We start from the raw sequence: 22553 nt of genomic DNA on the forward strand, positions 1-22553 counted from the left end.
TTTGGAATTTAGAATAATTCAGAAACAGTTCACCTTTACAAGGGAAAATGTCTCTTCACAAAGAAGTCTCAGAGGAAAAATCCAACTGTTGGGGTTTCTGGGAGAGGGGGATTGATTTTTATTTTTCTAATCCTACAGTAGCCTGACAGTTTGGATAACCACCCGAGGTAAGACAATCTCTGGTTCAAAACCAATCTGCTTAATGGTAAAAATCTTAGTTAACATGCTTTATCTAAAAAGGCTTGATCTCAGGGAATAACCTTAGCACAAACAACAATATTATTACTCTGAGGTTTGTGTTTGAACTTCATACAGCCAAAAAGACCCCCCACGTGGCTCTTCTCTTTCATTCTTTAAGTACACATCACAAATTATTGGTGCTTGTTGGCAGAGTTCAAATCACTGAACTCATTGCAAATAGTCTACTTCAGCTAGAAGTACATTCTTTTACTCTATCAAATCCATCTGAGGTAATAAGACTTGATGTTTTATTCAACAGAGCTGAGGAAAATTGTTGCACAATAGGTTAATTCAAAATGGCAGCATAGAAAATGCATCTGTCAGTGGGGATCAAATTACAGGGCAAGCTCCTCTCAATGCTTAGAAAAACAAGTCTGCAGTTCTACAGATTATGTGCATGTGTGTGTTTAAAGGGGTGGGAAAGGAGCTAAATATCTGAGCTAACCTCCAATTAAAGTCAATCATAAAAACAGCCAATTTAATGAGTACGGATTTCTTTGGGTAATTATAACACCAACCACTTTTTTCTCCCTCTCTTTTAAATCTGTAATTCTGCCTTCTTGTTATTGCTTGCTTTGTCATTAATCGCCTCAGGAACTTGATTTCCTAGCAACAGACTCTGCCACCAAACATTTGGCTCCTGTTCAACATTTTCTTTGTGAAAAATGGCACTGCTATTGCCGCCTGGCTGTTGCAGCTAGACTGGCTGTGTAAGCGCTCTAATAATGCATTCTTCTAAAAAACACCCAAAAATCACATGATAAAAGGAGCGATGACTGAGCTTCACTAATTACTGTGCTGAGGAAGTGTATCTGCAATTTAAAGGCTACTGCAGTAGGAGGAGAATGAAAGGAAAGGTATATATTCTTCATATAAATAAATTATAATAACATAGAGGTGAACATTTAGAAATAAATATTTTTACAGTGTTAGACAGATTTCCATTAATTTTCTATTATGGTAAAAGAAGGCAATCTTTCTTAGAAGCTGATGATACGTTTTTCTGCATAAAGTATAAAACATTCAGCTTCAGAAGAATGACATCTTGAGGATCAAACTTTACAAAAAATAAGAAAAAAGTTTCTAATTCACTTTTCCACATCAAGTACTTGAGAAAACACTGGCAAAATTGTCTATGCATGATGAGTTATACCTGAAATGGTAGCATACTACAGACCATGTCCTAAATACATCACAGAATGACATAACACATGCTGGTGCCAGTTTAGACAGAGCTCTTTTGCTCAAAGAAATAAAGCTATGGAATTCTGTATTTATGAGAGAGAAGTATTTTTCCCATATTTGATTTGGAAGACAGTAAATGGCAGACTTGCTTCCTAGTTAGATACAGAGTCTACCATCTCTCCACAATGAATGCATCGCACTTCAGCTATAACTTCCAGAAAACACAGTCCCTCAAGACGGTGGGCTCCAGGAAGGTGATGTTATCCAGGCCAGCAAAAGAGGCCACAACTATCTGACTGTTGCTAGCTGCAACTTCTTTATGTTTAAGACATTCAGAATGGTATTGTCCTGGCCATAAAACCTGTTAGTTATTGTAAGAAATACTTTTGCATGTCAAATGGCATACATACTGATGCCAGTGCACTATGGCAAGTTATCAATGGAAAAAACCCCACTGTGAAGTTACTCAAATAAATGCCTTTTTTAGGGGATTATTTTGATTTCTGACAGTGTCTATGTCTCTTGTTTCCCATGATGCACATACAGACCTAGCATATCTCAAAGAAAAACACCTATCACAATCCATGTAAATTATCATACTCATCAAAGCAGTAAATTACAATAAAAATGCCTTCATTGAATATGCCTCTGAAAGGAGGAGACAGCACAAAAGAAATTTCATTTATACTTACATTGTTATAATAATCAGCATTTCTTCTCAAGTAGAATAGCCAAACCCTATGTAAAATACTGTAGAATGTTATTTAAGCTTTGCTACACATTGCTGACATCAAGCTTATGTTTTGACAGACTCGTGTTGAAACCAGATAATTCCACCATCAAGCCCACTACACCACCACAGTATCTCTCTGCTTAGACAAGCACTTAGGCATTAAAAGAAAATAAATATAAAAATACCACAGTATTTGTTGAAACATACCGAGATGGTTGGAGCTTTAAAAACCTCTCCTCCAGCAGACAGGCATGTTACACTGGGTTCATGATAACATGCCACAGCACATGACATTTCTGACTTGAAACTCAGACTAAGACCAGAATACCTGGTCTTGATCAGAACTGTCATTAACATCAAAACAAACTACACTTGCCAATAACTTTGGAAACACAAAAGAGGTGCTGAAGGTGGTGAATGTAATTTAACTGTGGGCTAACAAATCTAAACACTGTTAGAAAATTTATACTTAATGTAGTACAACTGAAAAGCATCACCACTGAAAAACTTCTATTATTTGCTACATGGAAGTACGAGAAGGGAATAGTTTAAACTTACGGACTGTGAAATAACAACAGCCCATGCTAAGCTGACTGAGTGAAAGTCTTATCTTATCTGAATAAAAGGTTGTATGGCAATACTGAAAGTGAGCAACCCAAAATTCAGCTGCACAGAAATAAATCTGAGAGCTACAGAAAAGCTTCATTGCTCCTCTACTCTCTAGCTAAAACAGGTAGCACAGAAGCTGAAGTTTTCAAGCACTGTAAATTCAAAAAGCAAAGATGAGATCATAATGCATAAAGTACAGTGTAAAAATGGTCCCACATCTCTTTAACGAACAGTTAAGCATGAGTAACAGCAGTGCCATATCAATATGAAATGGTTAGGCAAGGAGTCTACATAGATACTAATGAGAAAAACTTTGAGACATCACTTATAACAGCAGCTTTTTAAGAGCACAAACTATATCCACAAAATACAAATTTAAATACAGTCTGTAAACAACAACCTACTATTCCTTGGTACAGAAAAGAGACAAGCGTTTTATTAAAAGGAAGATCTTTTTGGTTTTTAGGAGCTACTTAGCTGATCCATTCTAAGCTCAAGTTACTACAGATCTGGAACCTAACTGCAGTCAACACTGCCATTTCATATGCTTAGTAAAGTATTCCAGAAGAAGAAAACAAGAAAAAAAGAAAAATTGAAGCACACAAAGAACTTTCAAGAACACATTTATTACTTCAGCACCAAGATAATATTAGCATCAACTGACAGTGTTTTGCCCACCTAATGCCTCCAACTACAAAGAATAAACACATACCGGTGCTGGACTGAAGAACAAATTGAGTAAAATTAAATAACAGGCAGAAATAAGGATGGCTAACTGGAAGATGAGAAAACACAGATCTGGGAAGCACCACACTTGTGGCAATGTTTAAATACAGGCAGAAAGTTAAAATTCAGCTGTGTGAGCAAGCAGTATTACTAGTCATGGAGTTAAGATTTCAAAAGGTTAAGTGGCGTTTTCAATGAAGAAAAGCATTTTCTCTTTTTCCATTTGCTTCTCATTATGAAAAGTACAGAATTCCTTACATACAGTAACACAGAGGTGGTCATTGGAGTCAAATGACAACTAAAATTCTCCTCAGTTTTTTGCTCTCCTAAGTAATTTTTATAAGCAGATTATTTTTTAAATCAAAACCACTGAAAATATAAATAACTTTACATTCCCGGCCTTTGTAAGAAAGATATGAAAATTAATAGCTATATACTACAAGTTGCATTAAAAAGATTAAAATGTTTCTGTGTGATGTCAAAAAACCTGAGTACCAGCAACTCCTATAGATTTCAGTCGGTGCTAAAGATCTTGATGACCTTAAAAAACCCCAAAAATCAACACTACCCCCCAAAAGACAACACAAAATGCCCACAACTCAATACATTATAGAATTCTTTGCAATGCTTACATAAATACAGTACTACTATCAGTTTGTTAAATGCCTCTGACAAGAAGACAAATAAGGTGCCCAAATATGGAGTTTTGTAACCCAAGTCCTGACAGAAAGCACAGATTCACAAAGCCAGAGAGGAGAAACAAATGAAAAAAACCCCAACAAAACAACACAAAACACAATTTAAGATTATTTTCATGTCAGGTTGTGTCCCATTCACAATTTCAGAGACAGAATGACAGTGTTCAGTGTTATTGTAACTCTCAACTTACTCTGAAATAAGGGAAATGTCTGAGGCAGAGACATTTTCTAGCCTCAGTAGGAACCAAATAAAATCCCTCACAGTGAATTCTAATCAGACACCAGCAGCACAGCTAGCTGATCCACAGTGAAATGAATATGACAGGACTGGAAGATATGATGTCAATGGTAGAAATTACTGCAAGTATATGAATAATTTCTGGAGAAGGGAAAGAAACTGCATAGAGTTTGACAGTACATGTAATCTATTTTAAATGATATAAAGTAGAATGATTTTAAAGGATTAAAATACACCTTTAAAGTTTACCATCTTTGAGAAAGCTGGGGCAGCCTCTGTATTTTGGTTCTATCTGTGATTTACAGGGTCCTATTCTTTGCTAGTCTTTCTCCAATTTGTCTGCTGGATCTGATTACCAGATGGCTAAAATAAATGTATTGTGTTCATTCACAGTAACAGAAGTTGTCTTTAAGGGTTCTGTCACAGCTTCACTATCTTTTCCTTTGTACCTACTCGTCCTTCTGTGAATTGATTAGATTTCAGAGCTAAGTTTCATCTGAGGGCCATTCTGCTGAATGCTGCATTGAAAAGCATACTACCTGTTCTAGAAAACATATATACATGACCACAGAATATCACAGAGCTGTCCTAAAGCAACAACTGCCCTACTCTGCCAAGAAAATGGGTTATTTGTTAATCTCAGGATACAGATTTCCAAAATAAGTATCTGTCACTAACATACATTCTAATACAATCCAAGAAATAGGTGACAGTTGGATGGAAAGAAGGAAAGGAAAAGCAACATATGCACAGTGCAAAGGCAAGGAAGGTAACAAGACTAAAGTGAAGTCAGATAACAGTAGACAAATTAATGACTCAGAGAGCAACCCTATACCTCAGGAGTGGTAATCATTTTCTACATGGTTCTGTTTATTCTGGTAAACCACTACAAACCTGCAAGTAAACAAGCTAAATAAAATGGCATCAATGAACTGTAGCATGAGGGAAGGAAGTTACACAGGCAATCTGTCAGCTGAAGCGGCAACACTGTCCTAGAAATCTCTTAGATGAACTCATCCTTGAGTGCTTTTGCTACAGGTGTGAACCAGGTTCTTTACCCAATAGATCTTCTCCTGCAGCCACGTTTCCCTAATCTGAATTCCATTTGCAAATATCTAATACAATTCATTAGCACTTCAGTGTTATTTATCCATTAACATATGTGCATCTTGGGTTTTATTTTTAGGTTAGTACAATAATCTGTCTCTTAGTTAAAGCTTCGATGTCATAGAACTGGCATCTGAAGAACAGCTTTTAATATATATGAAAATCAGTGTAGTAAATCACCTAGTAAAAATTTAAGTGATCAAACTGACTGAACACAGAAGAGTGGCTTCAGAACTAAAATAAGATGAAGGCTGTATCTTAAAAAAAAAAGCTGCTTTTTATCTCATATAACATTTCCCACTTTTCCTGAAGTACTTCTACTAAGCTTAATTTTTCTAAATTGCATATTGGAAGATTCATTGGTAATTATATATAAGCATGGTAAAATAAAAAAAAACCCCAAACCTGAGTGCAGTACAGTTTTTGGTAACATTTGTCATTCTTCTTCTTCATTTAAACTATACTCTCAACCTTTCAATATTTTTTTAGCCAATAGCATTAATTCCTAAGCTAATTCCATTTGGAACAGACTGAGGTATAATTATATATAAAAAACTAAGAAACCTTGAAAAACAGCAATAAAAAAAAAGAAGACAATTCACCTATGTATTATTTTAACTGCAGTACAAACATATGGTCATAGCAGTGGGATATATTTTCTTTGTATACTGAGGTTCTAAGTATTTTTTGACAGTTATAAAGGGGCAGTCTTGGCCATACACAAGAATCAATAACAACCATGTAAAGCCTAAAGCAGTGCACACTAACAGGCTGTAGGAGACATTAACACTAGCTAAAAGAAGTAACTGTATTTTCAATGAAGTTGTTCCTCCTGGATAATCAATTTTTTACACTTCTTACCAGCTGTTCTCACATAGCTCAGGTAGTGGAATAGAAGCAGCTGTCATACAGAATCCATATATTACATGCATTTTAGGAGGTTTTAATCTGTCATAGATGTTTTACGTTTGATAATTTTGATCAGTCATATCAACTTGAGAGCAAGATGAAAACAAATTCACCACTTCTATTTAAGCAAGATGTAATCTAGACAAATACTCTAATCTGGCTTAATTCATTCTGGAGGGTAAGAAAAGAATACTAATTGTGAATCTACTAATGCCCCATCCCCAAAACCCCTTTATTCCCGAAGTAAGATTTCATCATTAAAATCAGTTTGCCCCACCGCCCACATTCAAGAGATTTGTCACAATCATTGTTTCTGAAATATTGAGTTATAAGGTGCTGTAGTAATTACTATGGAATAAATAGCAATTAAGATTGTTCACACAAATAAGCTCAAACTGTTTGCAATGAATAATTATGCTAATAATGTTTTTCTACATAATTTGTGCATCCTTCACAACAATTTACTAGAAAATGTGAAATGTAAATTTGATGCACTACTACAAAAGCTCTGAAAATGTTTAGTTCTTATGATTTTTTTCCCACTGATTTAAGAAAGCACACAACATACTTCTACATTTGTACATTTAAATTCAAAGAAATCAAACTATGCTGAAATTGAAGCAGTCATTTTTTCCCACCATATTCCTAAAAAATCATCCTAAACCATATGCAACAGACGTGCTCATTGCTTAAACCTCACAATGTTGTCACACAAATTTTAGCAATTTTAAAGAAGCTGAACTTACCGCTATATAATAAACTTTGGCCTTTTCTACCAACTTCCAGTTCTTCTCCAAATCAAGATGCTTTTCCTTCTTATAGCAATTAGCAGCAGCGAGGTTAGCTACAAGAGACCTGAAAGTGATTAAAACCCAGGCATTAGATCCTCTTCAACCAACATTACTGCAAATTTCTCACAAAGAACAACATTTCTCAAAGATAATCAAAGATCCTAAGGAACATAAAAGCAATTAACAAAGAGCACCATAAAACACATATACTTTATTTGACTATTTCATAGTATTTAAATAATATATTTAAAATCAATCATATACTAAATACTATTTAAATTTAAATCATATATTAAATAATGTGTTTAAAATCCAGCGACACATAACCTATCGCTACTATACTGTTTAGGTGTCTTCATTTGCTTAAAATCAACTTTTGTTGCATTTTGTGATCAATTCCCTCTGTATGGTAGAGCATCTGAAGATTTTCAATAAAACTCTTGTAGTACCTAACACCTAAAGTAAAGTAAACACTGCAGTTTATCTTCTGCAAACTATTTTCCCTCACTGGAATAAAAAACTTGAGGGCTATGTATGTCTTGCCTTTATCATTTTCCAATGAATAGTACATTATTTTAAAAGGGTTTTTTCCCCCATTAGGTTCATATTTTCCTTTAGCAAATGAAAAAGGGTGGCATTCCTACTTTTAGATGATGAACTGTTAAAAAAACCTTTGGCTTAGCTGTGTATTACTGGAAAACTACCAAAAACACATTTGTACTTCATTCTTTCCTAACAAGTTATAACCCAAGCCATGGGGCACAACTTCCATTAGCAAGAACAAAAATACTGGTATCCTATCTACTTTGTTACGTGTAAGATACATTCTATTTTAAATCCTCCTCTTCAGCCATTCAATTCAGCCTTATGAAACACACAAAACGTACAGATGTACTCCTAAAAACAGGTCATAAAAAGATGTTTATAGTTCTTCACTCTGGCTACCACAACCAAATCATTCTTTGCAATTTTATTATGAGAATGTTTAATAACATCCAATATTTGGAGAAAGGGCATTGGGGAAACAGACATTTCCATGCTGGCATACAAAGTTTTAAATTTAATTTTCAAAATTTAATAGTCATAGGATGCACTTTTAACATTAACACACCACTGGTCTGTGATATTTAAGTACATTAGCCAGATAAATAACATGCAATTACACATAAAATATCTGGCTATTGAAAACTTTTGCCTTTTCCAACATGGATACAATTGATAATCTATATATCATCCTTTTCCATATAAATGCTACTACAACCCAGAGAAAATGGCTTGGAGTGAACTGCTAATCTGCTTCTACCAAGTTATGCTTCTGCCTCCAGACTGAGTACCATGCACAAGTGTCAGGAATTCTTGGAAAATCTATTCCACCTCAAAACAGCATCTTTCCACTATCACCATTTCTCTTTGTCCTATTCAATAAAACCCAGACAAAATCCCAAAAGAATCTCCTATGAAGATAGCAACCAAGTCTCCCTGTAAAATTCCTGAAGCACTCAGCACTGACAATCCATGTAAGTAAAACAGATCAAGTATATAAAAATTTAAAAGTTAGACTAATTTTTCTGAATGTATCAAAATACACAGCACAGTTCTGTGTCATTTCATCCCAGGAATATTCTTGGGACTTACCTCTAATTCTAAAGCCTAAAGGCAATAAGAACTAATGTGAATTTGGAAATATAAAAAATATATATATCAATAAACAAATAGACCAAGCCTCTGTAGCTGTACAAGTTACAGGGCGAGAAGTTTCATTCTTGATGAATATTATCATTTCAATGACAAGAAATCCACCAGAGAACCAAGTTAGTCCAAGACAGTCATGTGCATAACTGTGGTAATTTTCTGTAAACCGAATTTAAAAAGCAAATGAAATCTTTCAGTTTTGGCAAACCCTAAATATCCATCGAGGACCTAGCTGGAAAAATCTTGTCTGTCTACGTATGTTGCTAAATGAAAAGCAATTTTGTTCCAGAAAACTAAGCAAAGACTCTCTTGTATGTTTCCTTTCACTTACCACATGCCCCTGAAACTGTAAACCTAGTTCTCTCTGGCTACATACAACTGTAGAGATGATCTGCACATGATGTGTAATAAAAGACTGTTACACTGAAGACAAAGCACCAAGCTTTTCCAAATTAAAACTGTAAGTCTACCAGCACTATGTTCGACATGTGGAACACAGAAAAAGTAGATAACTTTTCAATGAAATACAGTAATTAGAGACAGCCAGAGTGCTTCAAATCAAACAGCTTAATGGTATTTCTGAGCAGAATGCGCAAGTCAAAGTCAGACATTATGATGGAGTGTAGGTACTACTTCAGATTTTAATCATCTGTTAAGATTTTCTTGAAAAGCTCTGAGAAAACAAAGCATATTAGTATTGCTAAGCTACAGAATTCAGAGTGGTAATCACAAAATAGCCCAGAACCCTTTCCTGCAAAAAGCTACAGTCTTAGCAGAAAACAAGAAACGTTCACATCAGGGTATCTGGAACATAAATATACACAGCCACTTACTGGGAAAAACAGGAGTCCTGTTAGCCCACTCCTCCAAAAGAGACAAGTCTGAACTACCTGAAGAAGGAAGTTAGCATGGACCTCAAGTGGGACAAGAGATTCATCAATAGAGTTATCAACTGGGGCCAGGTTGAAGTGATTCTTACAAATATAGGAAATGCTGAAAACCAAGAAAAAACTGGAGGGTAATTAAAGCCTGAGAATAAACTTGCTTTCACCAGAAGAGGTGGGGTTGCATAATAAAGTCTTTAGCAGCAACCATCAGCCTTTTTTTTCTATCTCCTGAGGAGGGAAATAAGTCTCTTGTACTCCCTGCACACTCTCAAGCATGCTCTAAAACAGTGATTGAGATGAAGCCGCTGCCTCTAGTATTTGAGCAACAATTTGATATTAAGAGAGAAAAGTGTTTTATATAAGCAAACAAAAAATAATGCTTAATAAGTTAAAAGAATACTTGCAGATGTTTTTATGAATAAATTTACCTAAACTTTTAAATTCCATTGAGATGCATAGCCTAAGATGCACATATTTTTCCTGAATTCATGGTTTATGTCTACTGACAGTCTTGACTTCAGTCTTCCATCATGTGTCCTGGTTCAGCCAGGATAAAGTTTTCCCCAGCAGAGAGAGGGGGAAGGGATTTCCAGCCGGGTTATTCATACCATGCTGACGTCAGGTCCAGGGGCGGAGCCTTTTTACTTTCGCTTCTTTTTCTGGTTTTTGGCATACACTCAGCGGGTTTGCTCCTTGATCATTTAGCGGTATTTCTCTGTATATCTTTTGTCTTGTTCACTGTTATTGCTGTTTATTGTTGTTACCATTGATACTGTTGCTGTTCAGATTGTTCTATCACTCCGTTGTATTAAATTTCTTGTTATTTTAGCCGGGGTCTGTGTCTAACTTCCAATCCGACTGGCGCGGGTGGGGGAGGGGCAACGGCAACGTGTTCTCTCATCCTGGCAAGGATTAAACCTTGCACATCATGTCATCTAGAAAATGATTATTGCTACAGGATGCCTACACAGACACTACATGGCTGAAGAGACAGAGAATCGCAGAGCAGAAACATCTTTATTGCTTGTCTTCTGTTTGAAAAACTGAATATGGATCCTGGAGATGAAGGGGGAAAGTCTGTAGCCATAATTAATGTCCAGACTCCAGATGAAGATAAATGAACTTTCTTCCTCCACTGAGTATGCACATTCATTCCTGAGAGTAAGACGTTATATGTAACATTAAATTGTGAGGGACAGGTTGACAAGCTGGAGGACAGGGCTGTCTGTCTTTCAGTGAATCTTCAACAGCCTGGAGAATTGGGCTGGCAGAAAATTTGAAGGCATATGCAAAGTCACGCAACTAGGACGGAATAACTTCTATGCAACAATATAGGCTGAATGTTGACAGGATACAACACAGCTTTGCAGAAAAGAACCTGGAGGTCCTGGTGGATCTGGCTTGGAACACTGAATCAGCAGTGCACCAGCACAGAGAAGGTTAATCACATTCTGGTCTATATGAGCAAGCATGAAGCCAGCAGGACAAAGTTATATATTCAGAAGAGAGGAAAGCCTCTGTTCTGGGCTGGAACATTTAACAAATGAAGAAGGGCTTGGCTGAGCCTTAAGAAGAGGTAGCTAAGGGAAGACCTTCCTGCCATCTTCAAATATCTAATCAAAGTTTACAGAGAAGATGGAGCCAGACTATTCTTGGACATAAGAAGGAACAGGCAAGTTGGAAGAAGGGAAATTTTACATGGATATTACCAAAAGAATTTCTCCCATGAAGAGAGGTCAAACACTGAAACAGGTTGCCCAGAGAGGTTGTGCAACCTCCATCCTTGGAGATATTCAAAACCTCACTGGACATGGCCCTGAAAAACCTGATCTAACTTTGAAGTTGTCCCTGCTTTCTGCAGGGGTTTGGACCAGATGTCCATGCTAAAATTGTTCTAGGGTTCTACATGTTGTATAGAAAATTCTCCCTCCTTTGCCTCTGTTCAGTTCATGTTGCTGCCTATTGCCTTTTCTAATTATACTCAAAACATTCACTAACTTGTCAGGAAGTTTGGTGTGGATTTTAATTATGGGACTGATATCTTACCTTAATAAATTCTACTAACTCCTGATACAGCTTTGAAAGGGAAAAAAGCAGTTCCTCAGGATCAACGGCACTGACAGCCACAGAGGGAAACCAAAAAGGATAATGACAGTTATATTGCTCTTACTCAGAGCCAAAAAGAAAATATTTTTCAGGGTAACGGATGCCATTTTCATTATTGTTTCAATATCTAGTATCAGAAAATTAGGATATTGGCAGAAATTAGAGAGCGTTGGTGTGTGTTGGTAACATCTCAAGATTAATGACTGTCTGGTTTTGAAACCTTTAAAAAATCATCAGGAGGTAATCAGTAAAGTAGTACATAAATTCAAGTGCTGAGGGTAGAAGGAGAAAGAAGAAAGCGAAGGGCCATGCTTAAGATAAATGCCTATTGACTTCACTATCGCTTTCTGAAATTCTCAGTTTTATTAATTTTATTGCAATATCCCAAACAAATCACTCTATAAACAGGTTCTTATTTATGGAATGCTTTGTTCCATTGTTCATGGTCTGCAAATATAAGAAAGATTGAATAGAGTTCTGGAGAAGTGGGGGTTTTTTTCAATATAGCAAAGACCATCTGAAAAAAAAGTAGCAAATGAAAACATGAAAGACAAAATTCAGAAGAAATTGTTAAGATGCAGACATACAGAATTTACAGTTATTAGATGAACTCAATAATGCAACTGCAAAAAAAAGAGAAAAAAAACCCCTTTTTTCTTCATTTTGTATAAAATCAAATTAACCCTTTCAATCAGGCTATATGCTGACATTATTCTCTTTATACCTGTTATCACCTGAAGTATATTCCTCATCTGCCAATCAAGCATATGCCTTACATGACAATCAGCTTTCACACAGGCTGCATAAACATACTTGTTAACCAACTTTTGTCTCCTACATATTTTCTCTTTCCAGAGCAAATGGAAGCTATAAAGTTCCAAAAGAAGTAGTATATTATTATCTTACACTTTTGCTGCCATAATAAAATTGTTCTCTAAAAGGAGATTAATACCACCCAGCCTCACACGATGAGCCAGGCAGTCCTGTAGTGTCTCAAACCAGTGCAAGTACTTTCTTTATCATGCAAATCACAATTTTTCAAGTATTTCAAAAATTCCAAACCAATTAGGCTCCACACACTATGCCAACTGCCCTTATATCTTAGGAAAATATCAAAGGCCCCTGACCTGTTATCACTAGTGATGCAGGCAGCACAGGTTCCTGTTGGTTCTTCACTCTGCTCATAGTAATGAGCATCCACATGAGCTTCTTCAGCCTTCTTCTTTAAGATCTCTCCAAATTTATCTTTGCCAATGCACCCAAAGAAAGTTGCAGCTTTGTAAGGGCTCTGAATCATCCACTGCAGATTGACAAGGAAAAAAACAAAAAACAAAACAAAGTTAACATGCCTGGTATATTATTTTTTGCCATTTTTTTCTCTTCACTTGCTATCTTTAATTCTGTGACTGCAGAGTACTGTGACATACAAAACACTTCTATGCCTGAAGTAAAAAACATCTGGTACATCAAGGGAGGGAAGTTTAGCAAAGAATAAAAAATTTACCCTTAATGATCTCACTGAGTGTTTAATACCTAATGTAAAACTTAAATACATGTAGTTCACTATCAAATAAAGTAGATTAGTATGTTTTTACAAGGCCTTTCAAAAGAAGTTTCCTTGCTCAAAGGAGATGCCCCTACACTTATATTTAATCAAGCAACATATGGTTATCTTTAAAGAAAATTTGTAGAAAAGACAAAAGAAAAAAAACCAACAAAACCCAGAGAAATACACATAAGGAAAAAAAAATACATTCGAGAAACCTAAGAAGAAACACTGTGCAACATTCACAATAAATATATAAAAATTAAATTATAATGAAAATAACCATTTGTGTCTACCATTTAATTATATGCAAAAAAGGAAATGCTCATAATTTACATTGTTAAACCACCCATAAAAATATCTATCTCCAACTTTCGTAAGAGCAGTTCTGTCACTCGAATTGTAAAGAAAGAGCATAGCTGCACGGTCTTGCTAAGGTGCAAGGTTATTTCATAAGGCTCCTCTTTTATTAATAAAAAATATGTATCATTCTACTGTAAACATAATTCCATTTTGTACTAAGTTAAAAAAAATGGCATTTAGCAGCAATGTAAAATCAAGAGCGAACTGAAAAAATAAATGTGAAGAAACAATCATAGGCCCTACTCTGCTAGTGGTGAGTCAACCAAATGAAGTCATTATAATTCACTCTAATTACAGTCAGAAAGCTTATCCACTCAATCTATAGTATAAATTAAAGGCTACATCAATTTACTGCTATACTAAAACCCTACTTATAATTGTTTCCTAATCAAGATTTAAATAAACGATAATGTCTCCATTACAAAGCAGCATTAGTGGTAACTGTGGGTTGTAGAAAGGTCAAGTATCTGCGTTGCAAATACATGCTTAGTCACATTTTCATTACATCCAGCTTCAGAGGAGGGGAAAAAAAAAAAAAAAAAAGAAAAACTCTTTAGTCATACACAAGTCTTGATTAATAAGGCAAAGGTGGACAAAAGTTGCAAGGCCTCTTTCCTGCAGGAATTTAATATATATGAAGTTTAAGGACAAAAAAAAGATTGTGTCGTCAGATGGTGGCAGCATTCCATCTCTGCACACTACACATGCTTTGCTAATCTATTCCATATCACTCTAAGTTAATATAAATTAAGAAAATCCCTAACAAGAGAATTATCTACAATATCCTTGTATTTTACATGCATTTGCACATACATAATACACATTTGCACACTGTTCATTTAGGATGTCTTAGGAACAGTAATCTTTTATATTTGGAGGTATGGTTAAGTAGAACAGATTATTTCACAAGACTAAAGATGTTTTGACCTACTGTAAGCAAATATGGAACCAATTTCCACACCAATAAGAACAGAAGTACCTGAAAGCCTTATGTCCCATGTTGAAAAGCATGCCTTACTTTCACAAATAATAAGAATTAATAGAGATCACTATGAACAGCATTTATCAAAGCACCATACAACTCTTCAGAAAACATAAAGACTTCAAACTGAACCTTGGGCTTACAATATTCTACCAAGTGACATAACTTTTCCATCCTTTATATATAAAGTCTGACAACATTTGGAGCAGTAGTAAGTAATATTTCACATGCATCTCTGAAGAAAGAATTTCTGTGCAAGTATCACAGTTTTGGCTATTGGCAGCAGCTCAGTTTGAATTCAGATGTGATATATGCCATATATAACTGTCACAATCCTTACTTTAAATGTAAGTATTCTTGAGAATCAGAAGTCAGGATCTAGGATTTCTTGTGATAAACCTCTGTATATTGTGCAGACCACTTCTTCCATAAGCAGTGTTTCTGCTCATACTTATGATTATTTAAAACACAGGTATTATATAGTAGGGGAATATTCTCACTATATAGATACTTTCTGCATTTGAACATCTGAGCTAAGTTAAGCAACACTGAGGAAGATGGAAAAGTAGCCCAGCAGTGTTTCACTGGAACGGCACTCTCATCACAGATCACCAGTTACAAATAGGCTCAGCTTCTTGGTATTACTCCACATATTCCCACAGTAATAGTGGTGAGATGTTGCTAGTTGCAGAACTCCTCTAAACCGCTCCTCCTTTCCTCAACTAAAAGGCTACATATTAGTAAAGGCAAAAAACAGACATCATGCTACAAACTTGAGGAAACTGAACTTGCAGAAATAGCTCTATGCTATATCACTGAAGTTGCACCTAGTGGAATGAGACACAGCAAGCATTTTTTGCATATGTGTGAAAAAAACAAGAAACAAAATAACATCTTCAAGGTAGACTCTAAAGCACTTTTTAAAAAAAATTGATCCTGGACTGGAGTTTAAGTTTTAATAGCTTGATATGGAAAAAAACGGCTTCTATAGGCTACTTCACACCCCACCATCATTGTTGTTATTAGCAACATATTGGCTAAAACACTCTAAATGGGAAGGGGGGTCAGTCATCACAAGACATCACCATGACACAGTTGTGCAGCATTATATCCAATATCAAATAAAGGCCAATAACAAACTGCACACATTAATGCAAGATATATGGTTATATAAACTGCAAATTTATTTTATAAATTTATGTGGAATACAAGATCTAATTGAATGAAAAAGACTCTAGACAGAAAGGAAAAATGACCCAGCTCAGCAGGCACTAGCATAATGAGTTAATTATCTAGGGCTTGGCTAGGCAGTGAGGCAGCTATTAACTAACTGTATTGACAGCCTGGTCAGGAGAGGCTGGCACCTGGCCACACCATGAATCCTCATCCACCCAAGGGAATTTAGGCTGTTAATGGTCCAAAGACAGAAGTGTAAAAAGTAGGAACTTATCATGAGGGAACAAGACAGCCTCAGAAGTGGGATACCACAAAGGAAACTGAAAATCTAAAGTGGTTTATGAAATCTAATGTGTTTCTCTGTCCTAAAGTTTTCTTCTGTCAACACAGACTGGACATCAGGTACACACACAAGGACAGGCCCTGACCTTTTCAGTTAAGATATGCATCCATGACAGAGGAAGTAGCACAGGAAACAGAACACCTTTCAATCTTCTCAAATTCAACAGATTGCATTTTTGTTGTATACACCCTGGTAAACTAAATGTAAATATTAACGTTTTTTTTAAAAAATATTTCTTGCCTTTAGCGTAAGTATTTTAAAATGAGGTTGATTTCAAAATAAGCATAATCTAATATCAGATTATTTTATTGCTACAGAGACATTATTCCTTATAATCAAATAATGAAGCCAGCACTTCCAAAGGAGGCCAGCACCCTGGACACTCAAGGATACACTAGAGAATGACAGAACACTTCACTCCGTATTTTCATGAGGCTAACTTGGGCTCACAGTAGTAGGAGTATCTGTTCAAGTGTTTTTTTTCATGATCAGAGTTAACAGGGTGAACTCTCTGGCAGGCTTTAGTTATCAAAGAAGTGTGAGAACCTTTGTGTTCCAGGGAGTGGGTGGCAATTGCAGAGAACAGCATCGTCTTTTCTTGCAAGATGTTGAGATGCCAAGAAAACTTGGTAAAAAGTAAAACTTCTGAAGACTCGGTTGTAACTGTGAGATAGCTTAGAGTTAACTATGCCCCACTCTTTCACATCCTCAGAAGATGTGGTACACCTATCTTCCCTTTTTGTCTGATTAGAGAACAGCTTTGGAAACAACCTTTCTTCTGAGTTAAGAAAGCACTTCTGGAAGCACTTCTTCCAACACTAGAAGGGACTTGACTTTGATTGGCTACTCAATGCTGTCTTTTGAGAGCAATATTCAAGATGAGATGACAAGAGTTATCTGAATGGTCCCTTACACCCAAAAAATGAAAAAATGCCCCTTCATACTATGTGAAAGAAAATCAGTGGTCTTAAAGAAAGAAAGGAGATAACTGAGCTCTTTGACTTTTATTTCCCAAGCTTATCCTATTCAGCTTGAGAATGCCATGCTTCTGCCACAAGGGCAGAGTCCAATATTCTATATCACAACCCTTGATCTGCATTCAGAGCTTCTCTTTGTTGTTCCTTTAGAGTTCACTATAAAGGAGGACCTCTACTTGAAAGGTAAAAAGCAGAAAAACTAAATAGTTGATCTACTTTACCTCACTCTCCAGTTGCAAAGATACTCTGCAAAAAGAGTTTGTTACTGCTGGGTCTAACTATAAAATCCCTTAAGACTTAAAAAGAGACATCATACCGTTGCAGCTTAATAGAGCTTTAGAGCCCTCTGACTAAAACAAAGATCCTTCAGAAATTATTTCATTTTACTCTGACTCTATGCTTAGCTGTAAGTACCACTGTTAACTGGCCATTGACAATCAGAACAAGGAGGCTGATGGAGACACTTGCTGCCAGTCCCACATTGTTCTCCATCGGAACTCCTTAGCTCCTGAATTCTTTTTTAAAGCTGCAACCAGTAGTGCATTTCCACATCTGTCAGTCATCCTAAACTAACAATGCCAAAGCATACAAAGCTTTGCTTAGACTGACATACCTTCTGCACACAGGAGTATTCAGCTGTAGACTTGAATCCTAAATGCCTAGGAACTGACAACACAACAGGAAGCATTATGCCCCTTCACAGAGAAGATTCTTCAAAACTCATTAACACCGAATACAGACATCTGAAGTGAATCTGAAGTGTGTTATTTGAAGCTGGACTCTTCTCTGCATGATCTGTCAAATCTGATCTTATTTTAAATTGCAGCTCACAGAGGAGAGGACTCCGCAGACCTAAAATTAGCTAAAACTTACCATGCTTGCTGAAATCTAAACTAAACAATGTTAGCAACTACTCATGAAGCTTTCTTTTTAGCAAATCAGAACTGAAATGGCTTCTTTTTACACAGTGCTATTTGGAGTATCTCTTATTTTTATATTCTGAATTTTAGAATGAAACTTCTCAGAAAGTGTCACCAGTCTGTTGGACCCCTCGGAAACATCCCTAATAATCCCAATTATATACACAGTCCATTACAAAACTCTTCCAAATATTTTTAGGGATATTTTAAATGCTAAAAGAAAATAAAACACATCTCATCTTGGAAAACAAGATAAAATGAGAAAAAAGTGAGACCAAAAATGAAATAATTGTATATATATATATATTTTTTTTTTTAAAAAAAACACGAGAACCTGTCAATCCTAAAAAAAGACATTAGTGTCACCGTTTCACATGAGCTCATTTATTTCTTGTGAATGATGTGATACATCTCAAGCACAACTGGAATGCAATATTCTGTTACCAGCACATCTATTATGTCATCTAAAATCCCTACTGTGGTGGGTTAACCCCAGCCAGCAGCTAAACCTCCACCCAGTTTCCTTCTCAATCCTCTCTCCTGGGAGGATGGGGGAGAGAACTGCAAATGCAACAGAGAGAAAAAACCCAATGGGACAAGATGAAATGATGCAAAGGCAATCATACACCACCTCCCACCAGCAGACTGATGCCCAGCCAGTCTCCGATCCACAGGTACCTCAGAAAAACTCCCCCTCCCTCCCTGCCCCCAACAGTTTTATTGCTGACCATATTCCCTATGGTCTGGACTATTTCTTTGGTCAATTGGGGTCAGCTGTCTTGGCTCTATCCTTCCGCAACCCCCAGCCTACTTTCTGGGACAGCAGAGTGAAAAACAGAGAAAGCCTTGATGCTGTGCAAGCACTGTTCAGCAATAACTAAAACATTACTGTGTTAAACAACACTGTTTAGGTGACAAACCTAAAACACAGTACCATACAGGCTGCTATGAAGAAAATTAACTCCACCCTAAGCAGACCCAGTATACCCATTCCAGAATCATTGTTATGAGAATACAGCATCAAGACCCTGGAAAATAGATGAGATGCTACAGTTTTGTTCCAACATCTTTGCAAGTTTTTTTTCTTTTTCTTTTTTTTTTTATTGATCAACATTCAAAGATTGCAACAGCTGTTATCACATAATGGCCATATAAGAAATAAATAAGCTTATCTTTATAAAAGCAGGCTTGCAAAAAGGAGCCCCATGTCCTGCACATTAATTCTTCCACCGTTAGTTGAAAATGCCAAATCTTGCATGAGGAAGTGATATTGTTAAAATGTATGACAACACCCTCAAGCAACTTCCAGTCAAATGAGATAAAAGTGATAATATTTTTTTAAAGAGGACTAGCTAAAGCCTTGCTCTGAGACCAACATCTAAGTCTTATCAGAATTTGATTCAACAGGTATTATCCAAATCTCTGCACAGGAATATCTGTTAGTTTTATTGTGGTGCCACAAGCTGCATTTTGCTATATCTTTTCAAATTAAGATCTCTATCAAAACATTAATGATCCAGGAGCAGCACTTCATTCACTTCTATGTTTAAAACCACAAAGCTAACAAACTGTCTCTTAACAAAATCTATAAACCAAATAACTATTCTATGTGGTGCTATTCTTTTGTATTCCATTTCCTATTTTTCCCCTCTTGCTCTTCATCGGCTTGTCCAGTGTTTTATTTTTAGTCCAGTTTGTAACGTTCTTGCTGTACAAGGAAATACAGGCATATTTTCTGTAAATAAACACGTAACAGCCATATTCCAAAGTTTCAATGTGGCCAAAAGCTAGGTCTCTTCTATTGTACCCCTTAAATATTGGCTAGTCTAGGCACCTCATTCCAATATTCCTTACTCCATCACCCTCTTATACTGAACTTCAGAAGTGAGGCTGTAGCACTTCAGGTATTTGAGACAGAACTGTAATATTATAAATACAGGATATATTATTTGAGGCCAAAGGCAGAATGTCTCCTGCAAGACCTTACAAGGCACATACTGAGACCACAGCTGGCCTTGTGTCCCTTCCCCATCTGAAGCACAGAACGTGAGACATCAACCATCTCCTTGTTTGATCTGATGCATCACTCCCTTTCCACAACATTAACGTGGTCCCTTCTCAAAAACAGGTAAAAGATGATACACCTACAAAACAGGGCCAGTCTTGCCAATTCTTCATCACTCAGATGACAGTTAAATGAAGAGTATCACAGTGGTAAGAATTCCAGGTTTACTTGGGACTCTTCTGCAGCTGTTTCAGTGTACACAACTGTTTATTAAGAAATTTGCTAATATTATAAAGCTATGTACAAGGTAAGGCTCAAGAGCATCTTTATCAGTAAAAGAACTCAAAGAGTAATACTAACCTCCTTGTTGAACACCGTAAAACATGGCAAGGTGGCAAGTAAAGTACAACACAAAAAAGTCTTGCTACTCTGTGGCTAGAAGCTGTGGTGTTAGTATGCTTCCATTAACAGCTTAACAACATGAAAATGGAACATCATTCTTGGGTACAGTAAGACAGACTCACTGGGCAAGTCTGTTAACCATGCCTCAGTCTACTCTACCTGTAAAGAATTAGCACTCACTTTATAGAGATATGGGGAAGACTGACAAGCATTTTAAAAATGTCTTAAAATTCTCCAGTGTAAAATACTGTATGTATTTAAGTGCTAACCTATAGTGAAGTTGATATTGTTGCAAAGTGACATTTTAGGATATTTTGCATACAATTGTGCATATCTATAACCTTCAAACAAATCTTCCTTTTCAAAATGCATGCATATGTCACTCTCACTCCCCTGCTAGATGATGCGCCGTCTCAATGAATACACCCACACTCAGAATGACAGCAAAAAATCCACAAGAGAAGAGACTTCTTTCATTGTCTGGCAGCACAGAATTCATAAAGCACAAACTGTAAACAGCTGCCTATCAGCTTCTATCAGTAACAGTATCAAAAACAGATGGCAAAGGTCAAGTCAAAGTTTATTGACAATGATGAACTTTGACAGCCTCTATTAAATTACTTCTTCCTTTAAGGTGTATGTGATCAAAGCAGCAGAGAGGTTTTCACTCAGTCACATAACAAGCTATTTGTTGAGATTGAAACATCTGGTCAATATCTTCTAACACTCAAATTTCATGCACAGTTACCAACAGGGTACATTTCTTCTTTTCTTTTTACAGAGTCCATAAGGGTGGCACATATGGCCGATCATTTCATTCAAAAAGATTTCAGTTCCAGGCATTACATACAATTGTCTCTATGCTTTATAGTATTTTAAGTCTACCTACCATCGTTTTCCATCATCACTGCTACCTGCGCTACTCTTCGCTATAAAAGCCCACCAATATGACAGAGCACTTAAAGCTTAACAGCTTTTGACTACTGGAGTTAGAAAGCAGTTAAGGCAAGGGAGTTTTTGAAGTGGCAGGTCTTCATCTATCTGTTGTCAGGAATTCCCAATGCATTAAACTGTTTACCACAGCTCTAGAAACACAGATTATAATTTTTGTTGTAATAGCAAATGCTTCATTTATGAAACATTACTGAGCAATTAGAGATCACCCTTTTTACCGATTTAGAAATTATTATTTTACAAACATAACATACATTATATTTCAAGTGAACATGTGATAACTAGGATTATGATTCATCATATTCTTATATTTCTCCATCTAAAATAGCAAGACGACACAAAATTTTATCTGTTCCAAATTCTGAGAAATGCTTGCCTTTAAAATTATGCATCAATGTTGCCACAGCAACAAGTAGTGGATAATGTGAAATGTACTTCACCCTTCCATTTCTAAATCCCCAATCTTTTTGGTCAAAAGAGAAAGGAGGGCTAGTTGCAAACATGCCTACAGAAAATTAATTTCAAATAATTTTCAGTTACTATTAAACACCACCATTTTTATTCAGCTAATGGTTGATTTCCACATCTCATTTCCACACTGGCTGACTCTTAAGTAGTATCCAAACCTTAAAAATTTACTTAGCAGTTGTAGGAAGACATTGACTGTAAAACTTCTCAATATAATTACGCATCATGCCCAGATGCTGCACCAAAGGCATAACGGGGGTGGGGGGTGGGGGTGGGGCAGGGCAGGAAAGGGAGACAGTAGATAATCTCCATGTGGGAAAAACCTACAAAATGCTTGAACACATACATCCCTCGGAGGTGTCACGAAGATGCCTGGGCTTTTCTGGAGAGTGTGTTGATTTTTGGCACTGTTGCAGTAACTCAATAGTACTTCATTGATCTGAATGAATGGGATATGTAACCCAGATTAAAAAAAAAAAAAAAAAAAAAAAAAAAA

The 22553-nt window shown here is 36.2% G+C and overlaps 1 protein-coding gene across 2 annotated transcripts in view; it reads right to left on the bottom strand.

The window, feature by feature from the left end:
* The window catches only part of ADK (adenosine kinase), a 285109-nt gene that overhangs the window by 146172 nt on the left and 116384 nt on the right, over positions 1 to 22553 (bottom strand). For both annotated transcript variants that reach the window (XM_026851592.1, XM_026851591.1), the window contains exons 5-6: positions 13049 to 13221; positions 7192 to 7300 (exon numbers count right to left, since the gene is read on the bottom strand). In XM_026851592.1, the coding sequence (XP_026707393.1) occupies positions 7192 to 7300; positions 13049 to 13221 (282 nt within the window). The remainder of the gene's footprint in view (positions 1 to 7191; positions 7301 to 13048; positions 13222 to 22553) is intronic.

This window comes from Athene cunicularia, assembly GCF_003259725.1.
Source record: "Athene cunicularia isolate RWA chromosome 6 unlocalized genomic scaffold, athCun1 chr6_part1, whole genome shotgun sequence".
In the NCBI taxonomy this organism is placed as follows: Eukaryota; Metazoa; Chordata; class Aves; order Strigiformes; family Strigidae; genus Athene; species Athene cunicularia.